The sequence below is a fragment of the Monopterus albus genome, unplaced genomic scaffold, assembly GCF_001952655.1.
Source record: "Monopterus albus unplaced genomic scaffold, M_albus_1.0 scaffold21.1, whole genome shotgun sequence".
In the NCBI taxonomy this organism is placed as follows: Eukaryota; Metazoa; Chordata; class Actinopteri; order Synbranchiformes; family Synbranchidae; genus Monopterus; species Monopterus albus.
The window spans coordinates 2323220-2334951 of record NW_018127901.1 but is presented as its reverse complement, the minus strand read 5'-3'; the positions used below and the strand labels follow the sequence as shown (position 1 = coordinate 2334951).

At 42.3% G+C, this 11732-nt stretch overlaps 1 protein-coding gene across 5 annotated transcripts in view; it reads right to left on the bottom strand.

Moving 5' to 3' along the window:
* The window catches only part of glra1 (glycine receptor, alpha 1), a 106366-nt gene extending 94958 nt beyond the window's left edge, over positions 1-11408 (bottom strand). For 4 of the 5 annotated variants that reach the window (XM_020594091.1, XM_020594092.1, XM_020594093.1 and 1 more), the window contains exon 1: positions 10982-11408. In XM_020594091.1, the coding sequence (XP_020449747.1) occupies positions 10982-11052 (71 nt within the window). In that variant the 5' untranslated portion in view covers positions 11053-11408. Of the gene's footprint in view, positions 1-5869; positions 6056-10981 lie in introns of those variants that run through there. The other variant, XM_020594095.1, reaches the window with a different exon arrangement.
* Positions 11409-11732: the final 324 nt, after the last annotated feature.

Below are 11732 nucleotides of genomic sequence, written 5' to 3'. Positions count from 1 at the left end.
CATTTGTTTTGTACCTTTACCTCACCAAACCTTTACCTGAGCATTGTCACGTAAAACAGACAGCACATTTTAAGCTAATATCACATTTCACAAATTTGCTTCATCACATTTAAACACATATTATAATAGACTGGAGTCAACAGGGTCTGCAGCCATCCAAGGCCTTTCTGTGTTTTTGTTGATCATTTTGCAACTAAGCATCCTGTTCTGTGGGCTTCCAAAGTTTGGATTTTCTTTAATTATTTCAGATCGATGCTGGCTGTGGCTACTGTGGAGACCTGTGGCCAATGCTGACGCAGCAAAGAAGACGAAACAGCTGAGTCGTCATGTGCCAGTATCTAATATGCACACAGCGAGGAAAGGGAAAAATGTGAGCGAGGTGTGGGCTAATGCAAGGCTCTGATCATTAGCCCTAAGTGTTCCTCATTATGTTCCTAAAGCCTCTGAAGACCCGAATCCCTAATTGATCTCCTCCTGGCATTTAGTAACACTCAGGAAAGCAACGGGCTGCTCGCTTCTCTGGAACTAACAGATAGGCTGCCTGACTCGCCCAGCTACACCCGGTCATCACTACAAAGTGAAGACCTGATACTCAGATGCCTGAGCTGTGTCACATACGCCACTGCTCTAACAGCACCAGACACCACTGCAAGAACTTCACATTTTCACATTCACAGGGCAAAACACCACGTTTCCTTGGCCCATTCGGGAGCAGTTTTATCATGCTGTTACTGGGTAGTTTTGGCCTGTATGTCCTGCTTCTGCTGGCTGTGTGGCACCAACATGCTGCTAACTTCGTTATTTTAGGTTCAGAATGTGCATTCTCACCAGAATGCACTGGGAAGGTTTCCATGTAGGCTCATGTGAATCACCAACACTGTCCCACGGGGGTCTTAAAGCAATTCATGGGTACACATGTGATTAGAGAATATTAGATTAGAAAATTAGTCTGAAAAAAAGCTACCACAAGGTGAATCTTCACCACGGCCAGACTAACGTCAAACTAACTAGATAATGGATCCAAGATTAAACGGAGATCACCTGCACTCACACGAGTAGACAAGCAAGAAAATGTGAGCTCAACGATCATTTTCTTAATTATGTTAATCAATAAAAACTTTTAGACATTCCATTTATATGAGAGGCAGTGCAGATTATGCATGGCTCAAACTCTGCCAGAGTTTGGGATTTGATTAAAAATGTATGTGCTCACGGTGCTTTGAGGCACTTTGAGTACTTGGAGTCCATCAGCTGTAATATGTTTTATGTGACATTAAAGCTTCTAAAATTAAAAACGCTTTCAGGGCAAGTTGTAATTTCAACTTGAAGCCAATATTAAAACTCCCAAACTGCCAAAATTTGCATGTTTCATGTTTAGTATTCCATATTTTAAACTGATAAAAACATTTAATAACATCTCAAAACAACAAGTAAATGCAGAGTTCGTTAGGTGATCGTTTGTTGTCCATAACTTTGCAATGCACCTTATTGGTTCATATTGTAGTTGAAATCAGAATCACAACTACTTTGTGTGGTGAGTGAGTTATGTGAATGCTCACAGGATGGGTGGTATGCATCTATTGTGGTAGCTGTAGTGTAGAAAGGGCTTATACCCTCTCGCTCTCAGCTACCGCCGTTGTCTAGCCCTTTTTGAGTGAAAAGGAGGCAGAGTGCATAAGTCCTCCCTGACAGTACAGAGCCTCTCCATCATCAGGACCCTAGCTATGCCTCGGAGGAGGATAACCATCCCAACAGCCAGAGTGGTACTGAGAGGAGTTGTGCCCCCAGTACTTAACAGCATTGATAGGCTTAATGATGGCAACACCAACAGGAGTGACTGGTGTAGCCGTTGTCGGGCGGCGTGAGTGAGTGACAAGTAATAAGGTTGACTTGTGTAAACATTAGCAGGTTTTAGATACCCAACACAAGTCCAGAGGAAAAGGACATGATTCAAAACAAGCTTCCAATAATCAGATTTGATTTGACCAGAGCTGAGGTCATGCTGGACAACATCGTACTGAACAAACTAAAGGCTCAACATTAAGTTGGGTTGTAGAAAAAAACTTGAAAGCTCTTCCCACTGTCTTTCTAAAAAGCTTCTTTTAAACAACAGCAAAACAAAGCTCCCTTGCAGACACCTGCTGCAGCTCCTAACATTTCCAGGAATTCACTTTCACTGTAACCGAGTAACAGCCGTGACAGGTTATTGATAATATATTCTGTTATTTATGGTGCAAATCTGTTTCTGCCCACTAATCAATAATGTATTATCATACGTTAGGTTTTGGAAATGAACCTGGCAGCCCAGAAGTTAATTACTGTAGAGATGGTAACAAAGTCCACCAGAGCAGTCGATTGTTTTTCATTAGACGAGCTTGGAAATTGATCATGGGAAAAAATATATATGTTGTGATTTGTTATGATGGGAGATGTGAGCAATAAATATTGGCCGGGCACCTACAAAACAAATGAAACAGCCTGAGGGCAGGTTCATAAATAACACAGTCGCTTTAATTTGGCTAAAGTGGGAGTGTGCAGTAGGCTAACTGACACTGGGTGATTTCAGAGAGGGGCAGCTGGCAGAGGTGTGCCCCGAGCTCTTCATCTTTCTGCAGCATGCCTGAGCAGCACAGTAAATCCCAGCCGGCTCCAGAGGCTGACCCTGATCTTTAAACTGTGATCTCTGATTTTCACATTCACAGCAGCAAGAAAAACAGAGAACTCTGTCCCTCAGGGTGATCAAAAAAGAATTCATGAATTCTGAAGAGAATGCAACATTTTAATTCAGATGACTGCATTTGTTCACTGCCCACAAAGGAAACCACGCCTCACGCCCTTTTATCGTTCGTTAATCTTCAACACACCCCATTGGTTATTATCTGACATCCAAAGTTACTGTTTTGTTTGATCAATGTTACACCAACCTGCCAGGTCTGCTTTCATTTACACAGGTAATTCTGTACATTTACAAGAGCGCGAGCCTTCACGTTATACATTAAACACTACATTCCTCAGGCTGCAATGCATTCTGGACTATTGGTGCTGGTGAGTACTACGATTCAGGAAAAGAATCACTCACTGTGCAGTTATTCATTGATCAGCTATAAAATGTGATGTAAACATTTTGTCTCATGTACCAGATCTGTTCTCTAATAAAAATGAACCATTAATGCTTTTGTTTTACACATGGGAAGAACACGGTTCACTGCATTACACATTATAATATGACTTTATATTTACTGATTGTAGCCAGCCCTAAAATATCAAGGAAGTTTCACGTCATCATTTTTAGTAAATTGTGAATCTTTCAGGTCTCTGTTACAATAACGCAGCAGTTAACTGATTTACTTTAAAAGCTGCCGATAGTGTTTTTTACACAGTTGAAACTGAGTCTTTGTAAAATTCCAGATGCAACACCAGCCTGTCACAGTCTAGTACCGTACTTTCTGTCTTTAGGGAGTCGCTATCAAATAAGCCAAGTACCAACAACAGCCAAGTCTAGGTCAAGTCACAGGTCTTCAGTTTTTGATTCAATTCTGACTTGAGTCTAAGTCTCCGGTGTAAAACTGTGATATGATATAAAGCAGCACCAGTGTTCTGTTCCTCTGCTGACCACCAGAGAAAAAAGTTGAATTTTTTCATTCTGTTTTTACTTCAAGTTGGACCTTGTACTTCACAGACACACACCCAAGTGGAAAGACTTGTTCTCTCCAGTACATTCCAAGTTCGAGGTCCAGCTTACAATCTGGTTTAAGGAAACAGAGTAAACGTGGCGGTAAATACTGATGGCAGCTGACACTGAGCCACAGCACTTACACAGCTAATGAATGCAACAAGTACTAGGACTGGTACGCTGAACCAAATAACACTCAAGGCAGGGCGACATTCCAGTTACGTCATTCTGTCAAGACTCTGTTTTCTCTGACTGTCTATGCAGAGGCTAACCTTTAATTTAATGAACAAACCACCGGTACCTTTAGTTCTGTTCTCTGTACAAAGTCAGTCCTGCCCTAGTCTGCCACTTCAGGATAAAGACTTTTATTCAATATAGACTCCAGAGTCTCGAGACATCCAGGACTGTTTTACTTAAAATAACTGAAGGAAGCCAATGAATTGGCTCCTCTGAACTGCCACATTTAACATCAGTTTACTTCATGAACTGGTTCATGAACTCAGATTTAATTGAGCCTATGATGTGATGGGGGTGCGTGTGAGGCCCTACATGCTGCTGCATTGTCAAACCCAGCTCAGGGTTACCTCCCAGCAGCTTACTGGTAAACAGCTGCAGGCACAACTCAATATTCATCCTGCTCGGACAAATTGTGAATGGTGCATACTGTATATTTCGTCTTTCAACAGCTACATAAAGATGTATGAAAGCAGCCATATTTTAGCCCAGAGGTGAATTGTTCAGACTACACGGCTTTGTTTCCACTCGGATTAATAAAGTGCTTTATTGAATGAAGAAATCCACAGAGGAATAGGTCAGCCTCGCACATTTCATCTGTGGTGAAGATGAGTAGTTTGCATAATGAAGCCTGTGGCATATTTGTGTGTATAGTAACGATCTTTGCAAGGCGATCAATCTACATTATCACAGGGAGGCAGATGTTAAATGAGAGCAGCTCATGATCAAGAAAGCAAGGGAATGTTTTGTTTCTCCAGAGAAGATGAGCTTTCAAAACATGCAGCTTTGTGAAAACAGCTGAAAACATCAGCTGTGGTGGGAAAGGCACAACAGTGCCTTTACTTTCTCAGACAGCTCAGAAGAGTACATTTACACCAAAGACTACTGGTAAACTTTTACAGAGCCACCACTGAGAGTATTCTAACTTACTGTTTGACTGCCTGGTGTAGCAGCTGCACACAAGCTGGTAGAAAGGCCCTGCCTGGTGTAGCAGCTGCACACAAGCTGATGGAAAAGCCCTCGAGCGCATTGTGAAAACAGCACAGAGCATTGTAGGTATGAACCTGCCCATGATCGAGAACTTGCACAGTAGTCGCTGCATTAACAGAGTTAAAAACATCATAAAAGACAATACCCACCCAGCACATCACCCGTTTCAGCTTCTGCCAACCAGAAGGTGCTACAGAGCAATAAAAACAAACTTACTTTTACCTTTTTTTATTGTATTTATTACCATGCATGCATGTATGTGTGTGTATATGTTTTCATATATTTATTATTAACCGTGCGACATAAATGACTGTGATACAGTGACAATTTTGTTGTGTTTGCACAATGACAATAAATCTCTTGTGCTGTGACAAAAATAGCAGTAAAAACACACAGAGCTTCACCACAAATCACCTCCAACGCCTGCTTTTTGTTAAAGTGTAAACAGAAATGCCTATGCTCCTGTTTATCCCACTCCTACACAATTGTGAGCTAATAAATTCATTCTATACTTGTATCAAAACCAGTGATAAACTGTACGTATGGTCCAGTTTTATTATAAACTTAATTTCCCTGAAACAACCAAAAAAAAAACAACGCTGATGGCCCAAATAGATGTATACAAAGTTTCCTGTTCTAACCTCAAAACTACTACTGTTCCAACAACCACCACCTCCTAGTACAAAACCAATAAGGCAGAGATGTCACAGGCTGCTCAGTGGCCATTCACTTTGACTGACTGATTGGTATTGCCTGACCATCATGGTTTGTGTGTTGGATGACCACTCAGATGAATGCTGTGCACTATTCTGTCCATATGTTGTGATTCTGGTTCAGACATGGGCAATAGTGGAGTAATGTGGCTTATATACAGTAACACTTTGTACCAGCGGCAACAGATGCTGACTGTATTATCACCAACCCAACCAATTAGCTTTGTATGTAGTTAGCTTGTTAGCTGCAGTAGCTTACCATCACTGTGCTGTATCCAAAACCTCCTTGTTCAGTCACTCAGTTGGACTCCAAGGTGTAATTTACTGTAATTTACCGGTCTATCCAAGGCAAAGGAGGAATGTAAGTGGTGTCACCAGTGGTCACCAACCTTTTTACTTTGTTTGAAAGCTAATATCAGGCATTCACTACAACACTCACTGACACAGTGCATTTCCTGCTGCTTCACATTAAAACCCTTTAAAAAAATTAACAAGGCTTTTAATGTGAAACAACAGCAGGAAGCAACTGCTTTGAATTAGATGTAACTCAACACAGGAAATGCTGCAACTGCAAATAAGGATAATCACCTTTATTTGGCCAAGTATGTTACAGACAAGGAATTTATTTCCGGTACAGAACCGATGGCAGCCATCTGCGGCGCCACCTCAACCGATGGCTCTAACCAGGGGGGGTTCAGTGTCTTGCCCAAGGACACTTTGACACGTGGACTACAGGCACCGAGATTCAAACCTCCGACCCTCTGGTTGGGAGACAACTGCTCTACCCACTGATCCACAAAACTGAATCCAAAATTCCTGCATTTAATGAAAAAATGCTGAATTGTTTTTCCACAAAAAATGAACCTATTTGGAGAACTTATAATGCATTTATATACATTTATATACATTATTTTTATATACGGGGGTGGCTGTGGCTCATGAGGTAGGGCAGTCATCTCCTGACCAGCAAGTTGGTGGTTCGACTCCCGGTCTCCCCGCATGCCCAAGTGTCCCTGAGCAAGACACTGAACCCCGAATTGCTCCCGGTGGCTTGACTAGCACCGGTGCATGGCAGCCTTGTCGTCATCGGTGTGTGAATGGTGTATGATCTCCCTGTAAAAGCACTTTGGCCAGTGCAACACACTGTGAGAAAGCGCTATATAAAATACAGTCAATTTTACCATAATTTTTTTTTACCATTATTTATCATTTATAATCAAGTGTTATATTAGTGTCTGGCTTTAGTCCATTTTTAATTTCAGGGGGAACAAGGGCAAACCCTTCACCACTTTTGTTGAACACTTCTCTCGCTACATGAAATTCAGGCTGACTTGGTCAGTGAATCACTCATGATGGATGTTGTTGTCCAGTACAAACACTCATACCCTGACAGTCCTCTATGGGTCTCTGTCTGTTTTCTGGTCATTGGGTTTACAATCACATTTTTTTCCAGTCACTTGTGAATTAACATTAAGCAGAATAAGATTTAGAAGGTGTTTCGTAGCTCATCCAACCAGCTTCACTTGTTCTACTGGTGTATATAATATGAAATAACATTGTGACTTTTCCAGAAAGTCACACCACAAAAAAAAAAAAAAAAACAATAGTAGAGAAAAGTTGATACATGCTGGCAGCAAGGACAATCACCTCACCTTCATGGAACTTTTCTTTCACCTGTCTTGTTAGAGTGCACAGATTTTAGCCCGAGTACACAATTAAAGGTTTCCTGCTGTTCCAATCTTGATCTAAATTCTCTATTCTCCTCCCCTGGCTCTTTGATGAATAATAGGAACAGGGACAAAGAGAGATATGTGCGAGCATTAAATGTGCATTCATCAGGCTGGGGCCTGGCCATTGACAGGCTAATCAATGTTTAGCAATAAGGCTGAATGTGGAATGAGGTTTGGGGGCCTGGGTCGGGACGGAGGGGAAAGAGATATCAATTAAGCAGGGACCTGCAGAGTCCAGGCCCGAGGAGCTGAGATGGCAATATCCTGACTCTGGTTCATTAACTAAACAGTGTGCGCTGAATGCAAAACTCCTGCACCCACCCCCACCAACGCTACCACCCATCCCAACTGCCTCATTCAATGGAAATGAGGGAGCCGCTGCAGCAGGTTCAGAAAATGCTTTTGATAGTCCACATAATGAAATAGCTCCGAGGTTGTGCGGGGAAATCATATTCACACGTGATGCAGTAAAGCGAAACGTGCGAGGTGCCTGCAGGTTAAAGAAGCAAAACAGGAGCCAGACACATAACCAACTTATGAGGTATTTGCATACAATATGCTGTCAGTGTAAAGTGAGACGAACAGCGTGAGTAAAGAAGCTCATTCCCAGTTTGCAAGTTGTTCTCACAGAAACATAAGTTAAATCTGGTCATTTACAATTTGAAAAATTTGGTGTGTAACAGCAAAACCTTTGTCAACCAATATATTTAATTAACTTATTAGTTTTACATATTAACTAAATATACATGCGTTATACTGTAGCTATCTACAATTTTCTCATACTTGTTCTTAAGTTTTCCAGCATAACTGGTGCTTCAATATAGTTCATCAGAAAACTTTATATTTATTTTTCTCCCACTACATTTGTCTGATCAGTTACAGTCACTGGCTCCTTTGCAAATTAACATTTTACAAACAGAAGATACTTTATGTTTAGTTTATAACAGTAGTTACTTTATTTTACACAGAAGGCTGAACTTGCTTCCATTGGGGCAGAGGGTGTGACTTCCTGGAGGTGATAACAATTAATTAGGGTATTCTTTCCTAGTTACTTAGTGTTTAAACAAAATGCAATTTATTTTATTGTATTTATTTTTTCCTTTAATTTCTGCATTTTTCCCTTTGAGAACTGTCTGTAATCCAGTTTGTTTCTGGAGACACGACGCCCATACTGTACCTGAGCGTGTATGAAGACGTTAGGGGGCACTCCTGCAATTTACTGATGTATTTCTGGAAGGTTTGGGCACATGCAAAAGACAGATTTATGACAAAGAATGCTCAAAACAGATGCAGCAGAGGCTGAGACATCCTGACTTTTAGTCTCTGATATGCCAAGCTTCAGAACGCCTGGATCCTACAATTCCCATGATGAAGCTCAAAGTATTTTTCATCAGATCCCGTTTGCCTAATAAATTCCTGAACCCTGTGGGCTGAGCTCAACAGAGCCCCAAACCTGCTGCTGCTGTTCATGATCCCAGGAGAGCAATTTAACGCCTGCGAAGGGCAGTGACACCCGACACTTTTTCACTCTTTATTAAATGCATTCACCTTGTTAATGATGCATTAGGTGTCCCAAAGTGGCCCAGAGCCAGATATCTCCAGAACTGTCCTCTTCCCTGCCTGTCCTCCATCACAGTCCTCTAGCGACACAGAACCATCTTCAGAAGCCTTAAGAGTCCATTTGTCATCCATTTGTGACCTTGTTTTGCTCATCACTGTGGTTTGTGTTATGAGTTCTGTTGTCATTGCCAGTCACGACGATCAAGCTGATGTATGTGAGCTGATGTTTCCCGTTCAGTTCAGGAGACTTTATTTATCCCTCATGGGCGATTCATTTGTAGATTCCCAGTCCATACATTTTCACTGTAACATGTTGTAAAGCTGTCTGCTACATTAAAATGAATGCCCCCATTAGCCATTACTGTTGAACGTGAACACTATTCAAGAGCAGTGACAACACTTGCAAGCATCACAATCATAAACATGGAGCTCATCTTCCCTGTCTGTTTACAGGAAAATCACTATCAACTAACACCAGCAATCCGTTGGCAATGTTAGGTATTTTTAGTCAGATAGAAATTGGATAGATACTTTATGTATTAGAAATGTTTAGTGGAGATAGGATGTCTAGTTAGACTGTTAAATGCTTAGTCATGCTTATGAGTTTCTACAGGGTACATCTGGTCAAGGATACTAGAGAGAAGAGTTGATGACTGTCAGCAGACAGGATGTTTAATATTATTATTATGACGTCACGACATGTTACTAGAAGTCTGTGAGAATGTTTTTAGCTACACACCACTTAATCAACAGACACACACGGGCTAGCCCAACCGAGGGGATATAATGTATAGGCCTGGTGGGTTCAGGGTCTTTCATCTTACATCTGCCTGTGAGCAGTTTGGAGGTGCAAGATACCTGAGTGTGTAATGTTAATTTTACCTGTGATCCTTTGAATAAATCAGCACTGTTTTGAAGTTACTTGGACTGTCTCATCTCTCAGAGTTAGCAATGGTAAGAAGAACCAGTCCTTCAGCAAACACCAACACAACACTGCAAGTTTACATTTTGGGCAACATCCCCCTTCAGTGTCCAATTACACAGCGACGTTAGCACATTCCCCACCCACTGCTGCAACAATAACACAAGGATTTGATTGCTTTTGGGTTTCGATGCAGCATGATAAGAGGCTCTTGATGAATAGGCAACTTTGGAGGCACCAGGGATGACTAAACATTGCCTCCGGCAGGAGGAGGGACTACATGACCACATAATCAACATGGGTACACCAGGGAGAAAAAACAAAGAAAAGATAGCTTCTGGCAGAATATGACGCATTTGGCAACAAAGCATCTTATTGGAACTCTAACAATAAAGAAACCGATGTTTGATTGATCTGTTGCTTTTGTTCTCTGGGTGTTTAGAGCAGGACTTAGCTTGATGTACAAGCAGTGCAGCAGCTGCAGCAGCAGTGCTAATCGATTTATAGATGACTTGTAATAAAAGAAGACATTGCGACCAAAACCTCATGACAACCAATTGTGTTGCTGAACCAGTGAGACAAATGAACTGAGGTTTTTCGGGCAAGGCAAACCTTGTATGTAAGAAACTAAGAAATGATTGATAATGTTCACATTTCCACTGTTTTTGGATGAACAATCTACCTTTGAGTGAACAGAAAGCCAAATACACACTGCCCAAGACCTGCTGATCAGTGTGTTTGTATGTTACTGCTATTACCAACTTTAGGAGTCATAAAAGAGCATCTGTTAAATGCCATGAAAGTCCTAAATGTCCCGAGACATTCTCTTTACATGCTTCCTGACATTCTGGAAAAGCACGTCACAAGCAGTTTGCCCACTAGTGGTCGCTGCCAGCTCCACACACAATCCTGCCTGGATTCAGTGCAACTTAATTCAACTCACTAGGACATGCATGCTGGCGTGCACATAAGTAATAACACCTTCAACCCAAAGACGACTTTGACAGGACTCCAGTTGGATTCCTTTCAACCATGTAGGACTGAAAGGGGGCTCTAATTTTCATGCATGTCCCAAACAACAGCCAAGAAAAAAGGAGGAAAACCCCGATACGCATGAGACACGCATCATAATTTCCATTGATGAAGTGCATATGCTTACCTGAAAAACACCACTGTTTCCCACAAATAGATCCCCAGCGCGTTTAGTCGACACATTTTTGCCAGTCTCATTTTGTTTGACGGGGGTGTGCAGGTGTTGCTGAACGGGGGGTGGGGGTCACACTCTTGACAGGATGAATTCCCCTCCAGAAAAAAACCCTTTAGTGGTGGAAAAGGAGGAGGAGGATGAGAGGGGAGGGGAAGGTGTATGGTTATGATTTATGACCTCCAAGGTGAACCGAAAATGTCCCGCTGTGTGTGTTTGTTTCAGATCCCAAAGTCGCCGGTGCCGAGCCGCGGGATGCTCATGACCTCACTGGCCATGAAATCACGCTTGTGTCCGCTCTCACGCCACCACCGCCAGCCAGCATGGAACGGGGAAAAATCCACAAAATCCAGACCCAAATTGTGTTCAGGACCGCGGACAGAGGAGAGCCGCTCACGGGCTGCTGTTAATTGACACAATTACACCCAGTTACTCTGAAGTCCAGTCTGTGCGAGCCATAGCGGGTAGTGGAGAAACAAGTCGTATTCCTTCAGTGGTGAGAACCAGGGGCTGTTCGGTCTGCGAAGCTGCGTTTCAGTGTCTCCAGGGGACTGACAAGCTGTGCATGTGCGTTACATTCCCTTAGTCCACTCACGGAAGAGACTCAGAGAGGAGAGCCTTTTCTCAGGTCTGCAGGTTTTCTCTCGCACGTATCCCACAGGCAGCCGGAGCGTCGCTTTGGATCCGTGCGTTCTGGCTGGTGCGG